This window comes from Drosophila subpulchrella, chromosome 2L, assembly GCF_014743375.2.
Source record: "Drosophila subpulchrella strain 33 F10 #4 breed RU33 chromosome 2L, RU_Dsub_v1.1 Primary Assembly, whole genome shotgun sequence".
NCBI classification, from domain to species: Eukaryota; Metazoa; Arthropoda; class Insecta; order Diptera; family Drosophilidae; genus Drosophila; species Drosophila subpulchrella.
The window spans coordinates 22,797,819-22,815,378 of NC_050610.1; the positions used below are offsets into that span (position 1 = coordinate 22,797,819).

General features: G+C 41.5%; 1 protein-coding gene and 3 non-coding genes across 6 annotated transcripts; all 4 read left to right on the plus strand.

The window, feature by feature from the left end:
- The first annotated feature begins 5,763 nt into the window (after window positions 1-5,763).
- Trnag-ccc lies at window positions 5,764-5,834 on the plus strand. Its single transcript has one exon. It is a non-coding gene; the product is annotated as a tRNA-Gly (tRNA).
- Window positions 5,835-5,929: 95 nt separating this feature from the next.
- Window positions 5,930-6,000, plus strand: Trnag-ccc. Its single transcript has one exon. It is a non-coding gene; the product is annotated as a tRNA-Gly (tRNA).
- A 795-nt stretch (window positions 6,001-6,795) lies between these two features.
- Trnag-ccc lies at window positions 6,796-6,866 on the plus strand. Its single transcript has one exon. It is a non-coding gene; the product is annotated as a tRNA-Gly (tRNA).
- Window positions 6,867-9,195: 2,329 nt separating this feature from the next.
- On the plus strand, window positions 9,196-16,051 carry LOC119546855 (ATP-binding cassette sub-family A member 3). 3 transcript variants are annotated; one of them, XM_037853455.1, is made up of 11 exons: window positions 9,196-10,118; window positions 10,175-10,180; window positions 10,268-10,318; window positions 10,478-11,770; window positions 11,886-12,265; window positions 12,384-12,836; window positions 13,396-13,736; window positions 13,865-14,188; window positions 14,351-14,696; window positions 14,941-15,690; window positions 15,762-16,051. In XM_037853455.1, exons 1-11 carry the CDS (start codon window positions 9,246-9,248, stop codon window positions 15,943-15,945), a joined length of 5,001 nt encoding a protein of 1,666 aa, XP_037709383.1. In that variant the 5' UTR covers window positions 9,196-9,245; the 3' UTR covers window positions 15,946-16,051. The 3 variants fall into 3 exon arrangements, with proteins under 3 accessions (XP_037709383.1, XP_037709382.1, XP_037709381.1); XM_037853454.1 differs by having other exon boundaries at window positions 10,178-10,318; XM_037853453.1 differs by having other exon boundaries at window positions 9,246-10,118; window positions 10,175-10,318.
- Window positions 16,052-17,560: the final 1,509 nt, after the last annotated feature.

Here is a 17,560-nt window from a genome sequence, read left to right on the forward strand (position 1 = left end):
AGCAGGTGACATTTCCAGGCCAGATCAGGAAAATGTTAATAAATGATCGGACAACGGACGACACCCATATGATCACCCAGCCAAACACGACATGGAGCAAGTTGTACCTGGTTATGTTGCCCATGTTGCTGTTGCTGTTGCTGTTTCTGTTGCTTTGATATACAAAACACTTTTTCATATCGAAATTTGTGATAGGCCGTGATTAATGGCGAGCGACACAAACACTTAATTTGACGCCAGGCCCGTAGCTGGCGCCTTGGGGAAATGGAAATGGCAGGGATCCGAACGCAAACTCTTCGAGTGCACAGAAAGAAATTTAAAAAAAAACCTGTTTAACAGGTGCTATATTTTTGGGGGGAAAAGATTTTAAAAACAAATAATCAAATTGTAATAATGGGCATATGGAACTTGCTTAAATGTAGATTAACTGACTGAATATCTGTAATCATCTTGTTTATATCTGTAGTATATCTGAAAACATGTTTGTTTTAATTTAATAATAAATTAACCTTTTTTATGTTGCCTAAACTTTTTAAAATAAATGCAGCCAGTAAGTCGTAAGTGCCATATGGGCATAAATGCTAAAATAATTATATGAAATTTATAAATAAAAGATAAGTAATACTATATGCGAAGTATAAGGCGAGTTACATAGTTAGTTCAGATATGTTCAGAAAAATTGTTGACCACCTCTAATCTATTATATTACTATCTTTAGTTTAAAAAAAATTAAAGTAAAACTCAATCACATCTGAAATATTTCATATTTCTCAATATATTTTATAAAGACTACATTATAGAGACTTCAATTTTTTCTTTGTGTATCTTTGGATTAGCTGCTGGTTCGCTGGCTGGTAGAAACAATAATCTCGGGCAAGATTAATTATTGTAATCACATCAACAGCAGAGCCATGCGAACGGATTTGGCTTCAGATTCAGATTCAGTTTTGGAATGGGAATGGGAGTCACAGAAAAACCAACACAACACGAAAATGATCAATGATCATCGCTGGGTTCTCTGTTGATTTTTATAGCGAACGCCCGATCGCTGGCCTGGGTTACACATTTCATTGGCTAATCAAGATGCTAATTTGAAGAAGATTAATTCGTGTGCGAGTTTCTGAGTGCCTGCCAGGCATACCCAAAGATCAGAAGATTATAATCTGCTAAGCAAGAGGAAACTGAAGGCTTATTATTAATACAGGCCAACACAGCCCCCAGAAATGTGTCTTGTATTTAATTAAATACGTGCACACTGCTAAAAGAAATTGGTATAGCATATATGGTCAAGCGATAAGTTTAGGATCTGGGTGGAAAGTAACATTTATTTATTTAAATATTACATATAAAATATATCAAACTGTAGTGTAAAAATGTAGAAACTTGTACAGATCTGATAACAAAATTATAAATTCTTCTATTTTTTATAACTTGTTTTTTTTTGAGTGGAAATGCCATTTAGCAAGAAAGTGTTGGCTTGGCAGTGCAGTGACACGGAGATTAATTGAAATTTTATGAGTAGCGTAGACGTAAACAATCAGCGAGACCACCTTTGCCAGCCCCTAAGGTCATAGGAGCTCGCCAAGATCTCGGTCCCCGGATCGCGTATCCATATATCCAGGTTCCAGCTCCGAATCCAACGCCTCTAACTGGCCAAGTCGGCGGTGCAACTTGCCATCGGACAGCTGTTGCTCACCCCGTGGCCAAAAGAAACTTGCAACGTTATGAAAAATGGACCACTACCATGCACAGTGGTTGACAGTAAAACCCCTGGGTGGAAATTTGTAAGCTTATAATCAAATGTCGATCAATCAATTTTAAAATTTTTGTTAGCATGTGTTAAAATTACCACATTTCCAAAAGATGAAAATACATTTCTTTGGTCTTAAATAAATTAAAAATTTGGATCAATAACACATATTTCTTCAAACTGATTTATTTTAATATATTTATTATGTTAAATTTAAGTTCCCAAAGGCGTTATAATATGTATGGCTTATAATTAAAAAAAATTATAGTACAAAATCCTAAAAATAAAATAACAATGAGTTATAAATTGTTTTGTTATTTGGAACCACAGTGCATTATGATCCTGCTGACGCGATCGCCACGCTAATTGATAGACTGTGAAATTATTTAACAACGGCTGGAAAGTGAGCTGAGCTGCGAAAGGAGCTTCCAAGCGTGGCCAGATGGGTCAGAAGGCTTTCGACCCGGTCATCAAGACCCGGGTCGGCACTTCCTTTGGTGGCTTTGGCCCCTGGCCACTCATCCATCCACGCGAGGAGCTGGACTCATGGACTTGGGGCTAAGTGAAAAGTGTTAAAAAGCGCGACTCACGGCGGGCAGTTGTGGCGGATTTGAAGACAAATGAGCAGCGGCTTTTGACATTTGCGAAATTTGAAATGTCAGCCGGGAACTGGTGAGGTGCTTGCCTTGACGAAGGTCCCGGATGGGAGGTCTCAGACCCAGATCCATGGCGGATCGCCACGCTTTTTGCGGATAAGTCGCGGAGAATTTAAATTAAAACTCAGGTGAAAGGTTATTAATTTGCAAGTGGAACTGGGGCGTAGCTCTCGGCTCATTGTTAATACTCGAAATCTCCACTCATTTGGGTTAATGTTGATGGCACTTTGACAGGGATGATGATGATGAGGATAATGACGAAAGCCAGCGGCGATGAGGCCGAATAAAATGGCAATGCCAGAGGGGAGTGCGATTTAATTAATAAGCATATCTAGAGAAAGCTTTATTTTGGGGCAAAGAAATACGTCATTAAGTTGCGAAACATAGTGCGTCATGTAGAGAAGCTAAAAGATTTGTTAAATATAATTTTACCCCATGTATTTAATATAAAAAATTAAAATACAAGAATAATATTTAAATGCTAGCTATGTAATGTAAGGGCCTACAAAATTTTTTTAAACCATAAATCTTAAAATATATATCGACACTAGGTAAGCAACAATGAACCCTTTGAAACCCCATCGATCTGCCTGCAAATCATTCGCTTCACTATCCCACAAAAGCGAATATCTCAATCTCTGTCGCTTTTTGTGTTTCAAGTTACTGCAGCTGAAGTGTGAAATTTGCTTAGCTAACTCAGGGATCTCAGGGTCCCAACTCGCAGTTAGGGAGAAGATGGGCCCCTGGGGCTTGGGCTTGGGCCTGGAGTTGGGCTTAGGCATGGGCAGAAGTTAATTCGAGGCCCCAAAAGATAGGTAGCCGGCCGAAATGCCAACGAGCCGTGGCCATTTCCACTTGGTAACGGTAAGCGAGGGAAATTCAGCACGCACGACACACAAAATGCCGAGGAGTGGGACCAGGGGCGAGAAAATAGGCAACTGTGTGACCATAACTTATGCGCAAATGATTCGATTTGGAGGCGTAAAAAATGCAGATACCCCGTGCACAGCTACCCAATAATGGTTGGTCTCTCTACCGAAGAAGCTGTGAAAGTTGCACTGCGACTCGCGGGAGAAAGAGTGGCAAATTTGTAGAAAATTGAATGCCACCTACCCATCGTCGGTAGCCAGAGAAAGAAAAATATATCTTTATAACTGACCACGTAGGCGGCACACGGATGCCAATGTGTAATTTTTGTGAATTTATTTTATTTGGCAACCGCGAGCTCAATCCAAGCACTGACGAAAATCTTGTACAACTTTGGTTTTATATTTTAGTTTTTATGAATACATATTTTTTAATATTATATTATTTTATTGATTTGGCTTATGAAATAATAAATAATAATATACTATTAAAGCAAGCATTGAGATTACATACCTTTTAATAAAATTAAAATAACTCTCAAAGACCTTTCATATCTTAACTATTTTATTGGCTTTTTAAAGCTTGTTCGTTTTCTGAAGACATCAATGTATTCTTGTAAGAAATAACCATTCCAATAACTTGTTAGTTTGTTTATTTATTAAAAACGTAAACATATTCTAGAGAGAATGGACAATTTAGATCATTTATTTCATGTCATAGCCCAAAAAAATATTTTTTTGATATCTTTTCTTAAAGTGACTTTAAAAATCCGCAAAAAAGAAGCAACAGCCGTTGAAGAAAATCACAGAAAATAATTGGCAAGTTGTGGGAAAGATTTCTCCCTGGGCACTTCGTCTAATTGAAATTCCCATGCTCATCGCTCAGCGCCTCTAATGGCGACCCCAGCTGCCACACACACAATCTGAATCTGGCCGGGACAATTTGAGCCAAATCGCCCAACAACACGCACTTTTGGCCAAATGCACGCACTCGTGGGCTAGAAAAACCAAAGGAATCGGAGTGGGGAAATGGGGAAAATGGGAGTACGGCAGGACGAAAGGCCCGGACTCTCGGAATCGGACTCTCTGGTTGTCTCTGGTTGCATTCAACGGCCATTTTCGGTGCTTTTAATTGTCAGTGACAACGTATCCCATCTCCATCCCTCCGCCTTCATCTGGCCTGCCATTGCGAAATGGTTCTCATGTGACCCGGGAATGTAATGCTGCTAACGAAATTTAATTGGCCTCTAAATGATTTTAATTGTGCCACTGATGTTGGCCATAAGTTACATTGCAAATGGCCGGCAATTCTAGATGCTGCCCCCAGATAAGTCCATCGATGTTGCACTTGAAATTGGTGGAAAAAAAGTTAATGCAACTGGTGGCATGTTTAAAAGGGAGTTTTGTATTTGCATTATAAATAAGGTACAATTGTGGAAAGTCTGAAAATAAAGAATAATGGAAATGTATTATTGTGTTTAAATATTAATAATCTTTTTAACAAATGATCAATCTTATTAGAACCATTACGAAGCAATTATATTGTAATGTTAAAGTGCTTTGAAATGTTTAGGATGATGCTTTGTAATTGAATTATCAATAAAGTGGTATGTTTGAAGATCTGAGAGTCCGGAACTGAATGAGAAACCCCTTAAAAAAGCACTCTCCTCTATTAGCAATAAATATGATAATGCTGAAATGCTTTGCCATCTAGGGTATAACAAACTGCAAAACAAAAAGCGATCAACGCCGGTGTGCAAGGTCCTCATCTTCCGATCACTCCCCATCCGCAATAAATCCGCAACACATCCGCAACGGCATCCGCGTCGGCGTTCTCGTCGCCGTCTTTCATTTCCTTTGATCTCGTAGCGCCGATCAAATCGATCAAATGTAATTTTCGCAGCACGAACGTGCGGCATGGCCAAAAGAGACCAACCGGGCCAACTACGAGCGCCAAGTGCTAGCCCTCTGATTCTGGTTCCCCCCTTTTTTTGCTGGCTTGCTGTTTTGGCCAAGTACATTTACACCAATTGCACTGATCGATCTGGGTGTAAGTTATATGCCACAGCAGCAGCAGCACCGTGCCAAATTCTTAATAGTTGCGGTCCTACTACGAGAGCAAACTGCATCCAAAGACGGGGCTTTAAGGAACTCAGCCAAGATTCGAAAGCCAGGAACCGAGAATCGAGGAGTGAGAACCGACAGCCGAGATCCGAGAGTAAACAGCCAGCGACAGGGCCAAGACCATCACGATGGCGTTTTGTGGTTAAACTTTGGCTGGGAGTTGGGCATAAGCTCAGAGTGTAGTTACACGCAGAAAAATTCGGTGATACATAGTCTTACTTATTTTATATGACGATGTATAAAAATTCGAGCTCCCATATCAAGGTGCTCGATGTAGCTGTATTTACTCACCGGACATCTGTCATTATCATTTGAATTTATTATTATAAATAAATTGTTAACTAACTTGTCTCCACATCTCAAAGGAGCATCGATAGTTCAGTGGTAGAATGCTCGCCTCCCATGCGAGTGATCCGGGTTCGATTCCCGGTCGATGCAACTTTTTATGTTTCTCTAAAAGACACCATATATAGTTTTTTAAAAAATAAAGATTGTCAGTTTTGTAAACTAACCTTTTTCCACCTTTCAAGCAAGCATCGATAGTTCAGTGGTAGAATACTCGCCTCCCATGCGAGTGGTCCGGGTTCGATTCCCGGTCGATGCAAAGTTTTTATTTTTATCTCAAAAACACCAAATTATCCCTATACCCCTAAAAATGTTTTTTTCATATATTCTTCAGAACTTTAATGTCAAATATTATTATTATGTACTTTATGATTCTTTTGTGACGCTTTCAAACCTATAAACCATTTACTTGGGGTAAGTAATATACCGCAATCTATATTTCTTCCAGTGTAAGAATGATGCTTGGACGCTGGCGGTTTCGATATAATTAAGGACTTTGGTGTAATTTGTACACCTATTTAGGATCGCGTTGATTACAGGCCGGCGTTTTATTGCTTTTGACACCTAAAGGGAAACCGGCTTTCCTCATCCTTGGATGCCCTCTCCCTGATCCCGATGGCCTGCCCCCTTTCGGCCCCTCTTAACCCATTTGGAAGCTGTGCGAAAAGCGAAGAGCAGAACCCCCGAGAGTGAGATCCCCCGATTGGCGCACTGAAGTGGATTTATTGGCTGACGTGAGTGTTTAGCGTTGACGGCATAGAACAAAAGGAATCGCCAGTTGACTCAGGCCTTGGGCATCTACGGGGTCTGCGGGACGGGATCCGCCTCCTCGGGCGAACTCCCACATCAAGGTCCTCGATGGAGTTGTGCCTGTTCACCGGACATCCGCCATTATCATTGATTAAGAGCATACTAGTTTCTTGTCACTTTTTAGTAGTAAAGAACAATTAAAAAAATTATTTAAAAATGTTAGAAAATGAAATTTTGGTTCAGTGTAGTTCTTACTAACTAGTTGACAATCATGTTTACTAACTTTTCTCTATCTTTCAAGGAAGCATCGATGGTTCAGTGGTAGAATGCTCGCCTCCCATGCGAGTGATCCGGGTTCGATTCCCGGTCGATGCAATGTTTTTTTTTTATTTTTAAGTTACAAGTTCAAAAAAATGCGAATTCCACTCCTTAAAGCTTTATAATTCATTAGTCTATATTTTTCAAAATTTTTATTAAGCCTATTTAACAAATAAATAAGCTAACTGAATCCAATCATTTTAAAGGTCAACAGTTTTGAAGGCCATGCGAAAAATCAGTCAATCGTGGCCTAAAATAATTAAATGCCAGACACCATAAGCATAATTCATTATCGCGCTCGCAGTGCCAGACTAAAAATGGTAATTTGTCTAGCCAAAAAATAAAAGCGGGCTACCAAAAATCGTATCATAAACAATTTGTCAGCAGTTTGCCAAAAAAAACGAGAGAATCTGGCGGCATTATCGCTGGCAATTAGTTGCCAATGGCCACTGCAAATTCGAATGTGTGGGCGAATAATGAGAAAAGCAGGCAATCAGATGGCGTCGATGGTTATCGGTGCGAAAAACAATCGCCCGTCGACTGACTGACTATTGAAAGCATTTGTCGTCGCTAGTTTTCGGGGGCGTTTCGGTTTCTGATACCGGATTCTGCGAAATACCGCCCACACAAATTCACGGCTGCTTGAACAAATTGCTTTGACACTTTTCCAGCGAACGGCGACTGGGGATACTGGGGATTTCGGATTGGGATTGCGGACTGGGGTTTCTCGGATGGGATCTTCTGGGTTGGGGACTCTGGAGTTCCTTGCAGTTCGCAGCGGGTGAGCGCCGTTAAGACCGACTTCGACACTTGAACGCAGGCGCGGGCAGCTTGAAAAATTGCGGATATGTCACACGATTTTATGGCTATATAGAGGAGATCCCCGGCAGCAGCAACAACATGTGCAGGAGCAACTGCAGCAGTCGCAGCGCTGTCTCCGCGGGCGAATGCTAAATCATCATAAAAATGTTGCAAATCGCAACAGGACTTGCCTCGCCATCGCTAAGGCCTCTCTCTTCCAACTATACCTTTACCTTTACCAGTTTCTGATCTGCTCTGTTCTGGACAAAACAGTCCAAAGAATTCCTGATTACTTGGTGGGGTAGCGGCACAGTGGTGAGATATGCTTTGTAGGTAGTTAGGTACTTACATTTCATGACAAAAAGAAACTTTTTCAAGCAAACAATGAAAAACATTTAATTTTCACATTGCAGAAATACAAGTGCAAGAAAACCATAGGAGATATCTCAAAAATGATGAAATGTACTTAAATATAAATTACATTATTTATTGCTAATTGAGACTTTTTTCATTTTTGGGTAACAAACAAAAAATAAGTTTCACCAAAAAGTGGCTTTGTTAATTGTGCAACTGAGGATTACTATGTTAAGCCAATATATGAATTTGCATATAAATTGGATTGCATGTGAAGGCAACTGGTTTAGCATATGTCGCTGTAAGGCGATCTAATAAGATTACAGTATGATACAAATAAACATGCAAAAATAGTAACACATTATTTAAAATGGAAGTATATAGTTTCTATTAAATGTGATTTTCTTTAAGTTGGATTTTCATTTAAGAGCTCATAAAGATTTTTATAATACATATATCAATACTTCTAGTTAAGATCCCGAACCACTATGCTCATGGTGGCCTTCCACTTAGCAGGCATTCCTGCTGCTCACTTACGGCAAATGACAAGACGGTTTCACACCTCGGGGAGTCCTCGCCCAGGGCCCAGCCACTCCCTACTCCCCATAATCCCCATCCAACTGCAATTGTAGATCGGGGCATTAGTAAGGACCGGTACTAGAACAGCACTTCGTGTGCAGCAAATCTGACAGCCTCCAAAGGGAGGGTCCACTGTAGATTACGAGTGCACGTCGTGGTGGTTGGCTTGGTTCGCCTCTGGGCTGGCATTGCACAAAAGTTATGTATTAGCGCTTTTATTGGTGAAATGCACATGTTGCATGCCAACTGCTCGTTCGCATTCGGCCACATTCCACTATTGATGTGGGTAATTAAAGGCGGTCGATCTTGAAGGGGGTTCTCAACGCATGCCATCTGCAGAAATCACGGCGACTTGGCAGGCTATATCGCTTAGAAGCGAAAATATATGCGGACTAAAGTAGGTCTTATAAATTCTTAGTTCGTACCGCCAGCTCTTATTTTCCAACCCGCTGATGTGCAAAACAGAGTTGATAAAGGTTTCATTCCGAAAATGAAGATGTGCATAATATAGAACTAACATCAACCATTTAAATGTAGAAAAAAATCTCCAAACTTTTCTGATTGTTGGAAATAGCTTGGTTACTAGGAACTATAAAGCTTTTACCCAAATGTGGGTATAGATTGTATCACAGTAGCCTGTTGACATCAAAAAGAAAACGTAACATTTTCGGAACCGGAACCTATCTATAAAATCCTACAACGATGACGGTGCGCGACTATATCCGCAAGTTTATACTGATAAACAAGAAGAACCACAAGTTACAGTTGGCCAATCCGTTGGAGTTACTGGTCATAGTGCTGTTGCCCCCATTGTTCATCTTTGTGTCCGTACTAATGCGGTTCTTCGTACCCGTGGATCCCCGATCCGATAAGGTCTACACTCCGATTGATTTGGACCGCAGCTGGATGCAAATGGTGGAGAAGCTGGAGAAGGCGCGATTGGTGGCGGATAAACATAACATCAAGGCGAACCCATTTACACCGCATCTGATTATCGGTTGGGCACCGAAAAGCTATGTGGTCTTTCAGTCGATCATGCGTTTGATGCAGCCCGATATCGATCCAATGACCACGGTGAATTTCGATACCTGCGAGATCTTGCGAAACGAGATGATCGAGAGCAGTCTATTCGCGGGTCTCTGTTTCGATGGCAGTCCGTTCACGCGGGATCAAAACTTCGAGGAGGGCACCTTGAGGACCCAACAGAGAGTCATCCCGATACTTAACTATACGATCTTAATGCCCAGCGAGCTGAGGATGATAGAAGGGGACTTTCATAGGTCCAATTGGATGACACTGAACAAGGAAGATCCGTTTAGCTTCCTGCTCGATCGACTCAATCAGCCGTATGAGGGCGGATTCGTGGGCTATGTTCGCGAGGGTTTTATCCGATTGCAGAAGGGCGTCACCGAGTCCTTCCTGGAGCTGATCAGCCGTAAGTCCATGCCGACCATCCACTTAAGGCGCTTTCCCCTCACCGCCCGCAAACAGGATCCCCTGATGTTTACACTCGACTTTGGCATGCCTATTCTCATTGTATTCGGTTTCCTCTTTCCCACCCAGCTATTAGTTTGGGTAAGCCAAGATTCTTGAGTCCTTTTAGAGCACTTTTTACCATATCTATTTTTTAGCAGGTGGTAAGTGAAAAGCAGTCGCAAGTACGACAGTTCCTGATCAACATGAACATAGGCAATCTTATTCACTTCCTTTCCTGGTATCTCAAGGGTTTGATTTACATGATGATAAGCTCAGTCATCATCGTGGTGCTTTTGAAGGTATGATATTTTATTTTCAAACATGGTCTCTCAAACCATAAGCTGTAAGATCTCGGGAACTTTCTAGTTTCCAAAAGCGAATTGTGGTATGTGAGATTCAATGGTAAAGAGTTATTATTTTATATTCCTATCTTAATAATATTTCTATTTCTATCCAAGATACGCTGGGACGAGGATAACGGGGTGCTGACCCAAACGCCCTGGTACATACTGGTCGTAGTGATGTTCTGCTACAACTGTGCGTCACTTGCCTTTGCGCTAATGGTGGCATCCTTTTTCCGGAATGCCCTCAACGCCGTGCGGGTGCTGACGATCCTATGGATATTAACGTATTTGCCCGTCGTTGTGCTGTGGAATAACCCGGAAGGAAATATGCATTTCGTGCTCTACGTGTCCTATGTGATGCCAAATGTGGTGGTAACTCTGGTATTTGAGAATTTGATTGAACGGGAGTCGGTAGTCCATGTTTCGTGGGAGGATCATGATTATAAAATCAACTATGTCGAGGGTTCCATAACGGTGGCCTCGAGCAGCTGGATATTCATGGTGAACGCATTGATCTACTTTGCCATTGGTTTGTATGTAGATGGGTGGCGTGCCAGTGACCGATCCGGTAAGAAAACGAAAAAACCCAGCACGAATGCCAGTGTGCAGGAGGATCCGTATCGAGATCGGGCGGATAGCTTTGCGCAACAGGGTCAGGCCATTGGGGTTAATTCCACAAAGATCTATGAGGTTGAACCCTCACATCGCCGTTTCAAACTGAAGATCAAAAAGCTGTGCAAGCGATTTGGGGCCAGCGATCGTCCGGCACTGAATCTTTTCTCGTGGAATGTTTACGAGAACGAGGTCACCGTTTTGATGGGTCACAATGGCTGTGGCAAGACTACACTGCTAAAAATTCTTGCCGGCTTGCTGGAGCCCACACGGGGCACTGTGATGATATCCACCTATAATATACAGACCGAAAGGAAGGCGGCTTCCTTGGAACTGGGCATCGCACTGGGCAATGAAATGCTCTTGGCCGGCTACACTGTCATCGACTATTTGCGATTTATTTGCCGGGTTAAGGGGTTGCATAACTCCATCGAAATCGATGGACAGGCCAACTATTTTCTGAATATCCTGCAAATCGGAGATTTGAAGACCAAGCGTATCCGCACTCTCACCGGCCGGGACTTGTGTTTGGTTAGCATTTGCAGTGCCTTCGTGGGAAACAGTCCCATAATTCTTATAGACGATATACACTCGGATCTGGACAAGCGCACGCAGATGATGGTCTGGAATCTGATTAACGAGGAGAAGTCCAAGCGAACCATCATTCTGGTCTCCAATTCCCCACCGCTGGCTGAGAATATCGCTGATCGAATGGCAATTATGTCGAATGGGGAACTCAAGTGTACCGGGACAAAACCCTTTTTGAAAAATATGTACGGGCATGGCTATCGATTGGTAAGGAATTGACTTCTGTTTGTCAAGAATTTGTATCTAAAGAATTCGCGTTTTATTTTTGTATATGTTGGAGAAACCTCTTATATTTTCTTGTAACTCCTTTTCTTACTTTAAGACCTGTGTGAAGGGGAAAAACTGCAACATGGAAGAGCTGTTCATCCTGATGAACAGCTATATCCCCAACATGAGCATCGAGAGGGATATTGGCTATAAGATCACATTTGTACTGGAGAACAGGTACGAAGATCTGTTTCCGATCCTGATCGAAGATCTCGAGAACAATATGCAGCGATTGGGCGTGGTCAGTTTCCGGATTCGGGACACTTCGATGGAAGAGATCTTTCTGCGATTTGGTTGCGAGGAGAACGACCTGAGCGGCGGTTTTCAGTCGCCTGAGAATGCCCAAGTCCTCATGGAGGAGTACTATGCCACCTTGGCGGAGGCCAATGAAAAGGGTCCAAGGACGGGCTGGAATCTGTTTTTTTTGCATGCCAGGTAAGCTCAAATTTTATTTATTCTTTCAGTACTGAATTAAGTGGCAAAAAATAAATGAATGAAATAATAGATCTCATCCATTAAATCCATATTAGTTAATATATAACCCTTTTTCCAGAGCAATTTTCTACAAACGTTGGATCGCGTCCTACAGGCATTGGATCATTTTTCTTATCGAGCTGTTCACCCATGTTATAATAATGCTGGTCAGTTTTTGTAGCCTTATAGTGTATGGAAAGCACTTCGAATTGCGGCCGCTGACCTTTAACCTCAGCCAACTGAACACCGTCGACGCCTTCGTGGAGCTCTTTTCCGAGGAAGTGGATGTCAAGGAAATGCACGCATATTACACGGAACTGCTCTATTGGTACGATGCTCATCTGACGATGCTGACGAAGAGCCACCGTAGCACATATGCCCTGCTGACCCAAAGCGATTTTACCAGCCGCGTCAACGGGGCCCAGATATTCGGGGCCACCTTTGACAAGGATATTGTCACCGCCTGGTTTAATAATGTACCACTGCATACGGCCCCCTATGCCTTAAATGTTGTTCACAATGCGGTGGCCAGGTGGGTTTTATTTATTTATTAAGTATTTATGATAATTTAGGGTAGATTCTGGGTCATTTCCAAAGATTCTTGAAAGAGTGAACCAGAATTTTTACTTACCATCTGATTCAGTTATTGAGAACTATCTACATTTCAGCATTTTTGGGTAAGTTATAAATACACTCTATAATCACACCATCTTTTTTATCCAGTTTTTATAGACTTAAAATTATATTTGGTGACCCCTAACTTGTATCATTTCTATGTTAAAACAATTAGCGCTTCTTATTAGGTTCATATAAGTTACCATCAATGATCTATTTGTGCCTTTCTTGAAACTGGTGACCCAGAATTTTTACATTTTCGACCATAACATGACACACTGTGGTCCAATATTTGTGAGTTATAGCTCTAAGCATTTGTGGGTAAATTCTGTATTAATGTACACTTAATAATCCCACACCACACTAAAAATAATATTTGGTGACCCCAAAATATTTTTTACTTATTTAGCAAGAAACACTCTTTTTAAGTTTTTATGTTTGTTTCTTGATATTTGTTGGAACATATTAAATCGCAGGAAACTGATTGACGAAGAGGCCTCCATCGATGTGACCCTGCAACCGCTTCCCTTCCAGACGAGCACCAACATGTTTCCTCCGTGCAACCACGCTTTTGGTTCTTGTTTAGCCTCCTCCATTGCCTTGGTGATGAGTTTTCTCTGGCCCGCATTTGTGGTCTACCTGATTAGCGAGCGTGGTAGCTTGATGAGAAAGCAACAGTTTTTGGCCGGTGCCAGAGTTTGCAGCTACTGGTTGCTCATGTTCCTATATGATATCGTCTTCCTGCTGATCTACTCTGTGAGCATTGTAGCTGTGCTGGCCATCTACATGGATCCCTACCACGACGCTGTACTGATCGGTAATTTTGCCATATTCTTACACTGGTTTTTTAAGTCTCTATAATTGCCGTTGGTACCTAATGATTTTATATATCAACAATCCTAAGAAATTCGTATTAAAAGCTCACCCCTGTTATTGTATTCACAGTCCTTATACTGGTCATTTTGATGCTTGCTGGAATTTGGGTCATCCTGCTCGCTTATTTAATATCGGGACTCTGCCGGAACCCGTGTTATGGATATTTATGGCTATGCGGAGTAAACGCTTTGGGCTTCATTATATTCTCTCAAAAATATGAATCTGCTATCACGTCTATGGGCCTAGAGCTGGGGTTCTTGGCCATGTATACGGTGAGCGTGATAATTGTCAAGGCTATCGCGATCTACGAAGGGAAAGTAATATGCCAGGATCCCATTGTGAACTTTACCTCCGTTGAGGTCTTTAAGTGCAAGAGTTCCCCCAACTGCTGCAGTTAAGCATTAAGAAAACTCGAATGAAAATATTTCCGAAAAAATTTAAGATGTACAGTGTACATTCTACTTACATAACTTTTGGTTTCTCTTAAATCGGAATATATCTTCCTTCCAATGAACTCTCGTGAAAAACATAACCATAATCTATGATAATTTTTAGTACAATTGGACTACACAACTCCCGGCCAAGGCATTAGTAAAGAACTTGCGGTACTGTTTGCGCTTGTCATTATAGTCGGGATTTTAGTGTTCATATGGGAGTATTATTCGATCGTGGGATTTGGACGATGTCGCAGGGCATCGAAGAAGGCTGTTCAGAGGGATAGAAACAAGGAAAGTCTGTATCCCGGTCATATGTCCCAGGATTCCGCGGTCATTGCTGAAAAATTCCAGGCCATTAATTTAACAGAGGAGGAGCGGAAGCAATATGCCGCTGTCGCTGTTGGGATTGTCACAAAGAATCGACGTGTTGAAGTGCTCAAAGACCTGGATTTCGCTGTGGCTAAGTAAGTATAAATCCAATAATAATAAAAAGATTAAAAAAACAATTGTTTTAAAGCCAAATTCAACAAGAACTCTTAATAAATATTAAAAAAAGGGGTATGATAAAGAACATTGTAGTATATTAGATTGGAATACCCTTTACAATAATATAATTTATGCCATTGTAACCATTTTTAAGAGAAAGTATTATGAAAAAACAAAACACATTAGAGATTTGCTAAAAACCCGATAAACCATATATCTTAGATCGGAGTGCCAGAGCATAAGTGGAGCAAACAACTCCGGAAAGTCGACGCTGTTAAGGCTTCTGGTGAGCGAGACGAACTTGAAGAGTGGACAGATCTGGATCGAGGGTTACGCGATGCACCTGAACCGAGTGAAGTGCTACCGGATGGTGGGCTACTGTCCGCAGAGGGACAACCTGCCGGCGGAGTACACGCCCCGCGAACTGCTCTACATTCACGCCCTGATCAAGGGTCACCGCCACCGGATGGCCCGGGAGTTGTCCGACTCCCTGCTCCGGTTGCTGGGACTTACCCCCTGCTGGAACCGATCGGTGCGCCTCTGCACCTCGGGTCAAATCCGACGATTGTACTTTGGCTATGCCATACTGGGATCCCCGGATTTCATCTGCGTAGATGGAGTGCCAGCCGGACTGGATCCCACCGGCAAGCAGATCGTTCTGAAGATGACCTCCACCATGCAGACGATGGGTTCCAGTTTCCTGTACACCACTCTCACGGGTCTCGACTCCGAGCGACTGTGCCTGAATACGCCGCTCCTTTTGGAGGGCCAACTGTGGACTATGGGATCCGTGGATTCCCGGAACGAGAACTACAAGAGCGGCTATCAGCTGGAGGTGCGGTTCAAGCGCAAGGTCAATCCCAATGTCAGCATGTCACGTACCACCTGGAACCTCATCAATCACTTTCCCATGTCACCGAATAAGAAATTCAGCGCCTTCATGGAGATCAAGTTCCCCGAGGCCACACTAAAGTGGGTTTATCATTTTGATTCTTTATATATAGAACAATCAAACGCATAGGGAATATTATTGCATTTTTCAGAGTGGAAAGGGAGGACTCAATGGTGTTCCAAATTCCCTTGGGCACTACCACCTTCGCGGAGATATTTCTTACACTACGCAAAGATGCCTTCGAGATGAACGTCGATGACTATTACATCACGCGCAACTTGCGCATGGGCTTCCAGATCTTCACCATTGATCAGTTTCACGATAATAATCCATAGGTAACACAGTCTCGTACCTAACAGTTTAGTTTTGATCTTAACCGTTGAATAATTCTTCGATATTATTGTATTAGTATGACAGTTTTATATTGATTTCTTCATTATTATGTTCTTTGTGTTTAGTTTTTGGTGTTCAACTATTAAATAATCAATTAGTTGTTGTTGGTTATGGAATTTATAACTACTCTTTTTACATTTACTACATTGTATTAAATGCAACAAGATTCCTCAGGATAATAATGTGAAAGGTTTTCACCTTTACAGGTTTCCACTGAATAAAAGAAGTACTTCGAAAATCACCTAAATGAGTTAAACAAGTTGTAACGAAAACACCTTCAATACAAAGAATTTCTTATGAAATGATAATATTGTATAATGCAGTATTTTAAATCGTGGCAAATAATAGATTTTAGAAAAATTTTCATCGAAACGTATCATATAACAAGTGTTGTGTGTTGAAGGTTTTATCGTCACTACTTTAGTACCTAGTACTTAAATGTTTTTGCTGAATAATTATGAATGAATTGTGTTACTTTTATTTAATTATGGTTTTTTCTTTTCTCATAAAATCACTCATACCAGTTTAACAGTACTTAGGGTCTAATCAAGATAATTCTAATTAATCAAATATTACAACATTTAGCTGGACTATTTTTCCCAGTGCAAGCTTGGAACCTTGAAGCTGCAGCTTCTCAGCTCCTCACTTCAATCAGTAATCACAAAATTTGCTGGCTGAAAGAGGAACAAAACCTGTACACGTTTGGCGGCAACTTGGCAAAGGCGAGGGCCAAATCAACTGGGCCTGTTCGCCAGCCTTCGATTCCATGGGGCCGGCATCCTTTGAGCCTTTTGCCAAATTACCGCGCATTTAATTTCCACTTTGATGTTGCATGCGGCAAGCGGTTTTGCCAGTCGATGTGTTGGGCATTTTTTCTTTCAACGGCGCAGCCAGAGCACCTGAAAAACCTACGAAATACGATTTGCATGTAAATTTTCCAGCTCGTCTTGATTTCTTGGCCGCTGCTGTTCGCTCATAATTACGGACACAAATTGGAGTTTGATTTTTGGGGCTGGGCTCTGGGATCTACCAAAAAGTTCAATTGTGTGTGGGCCAGAATTTATGGACACTTTTGATGGCAGCGAGACGACTCACAATGCCAGCGGCTAAATTTCGATGAGCTTTTTGGATGTCGGTTGTTTATTTCGGTTATTCGAAGCGAAGCTCCAAGCCGTTGACAACATGTTGTTGGCGCATTTCGAGAGCGGTATTATGATAATTTTATGGCAAATCATTTTGTTTACAATTTTACAGCCCCACGAACGCGGCACGCCCAGATTAAGACCGCCATGTGGGCGGTGCACAAAATGCTGCGAATGATTATCGATTTTACATGGCAAATTACAGGTTGTGAGTGTCAATTTGGATAGACTTTTGATCTTATGACATGGAAGCGAAGAGAATCTGAATGCTGACTATGGATGTATCTAAAACGGTTTAGTTGGGGATTATGTGTTTTGATCTAAGTTTACCTAAGTAGAATTTATTAGGTTGAAGGGGGATTTTATTTAAATTTAAATGGTTAAATGGTAGCTTAACTTAAAATTGACAGACAAG

What these genes read in the sequence shown, in the direction of transcription:
- LOC119546855 (XM_037853453.1), top strand. Translation starts at nt 9,246, where the DNA reads ATGACGGTGCGCGACTATATCCGCAAGTTTATACTGATAAACAAGAAG. An exon ending in ACGGGCATGGCTATCGATTG is followed by an intron (nt 11,771 to 11,885) that starts GTAAGGAATTGA and finishes TCTTACTTTAAG; the next exon opens with ACCTGTGTGAAGGGGAAAAA. An exon ending in CTGGATTTCGCTGTGGCTAA is followed by an intron (nt 14,697 to 14,940) that starts GTAAGTATAAAT and finishes CATATATCTTAG; the next exon opens with ATCGGAGTGCCAGAGCATAA.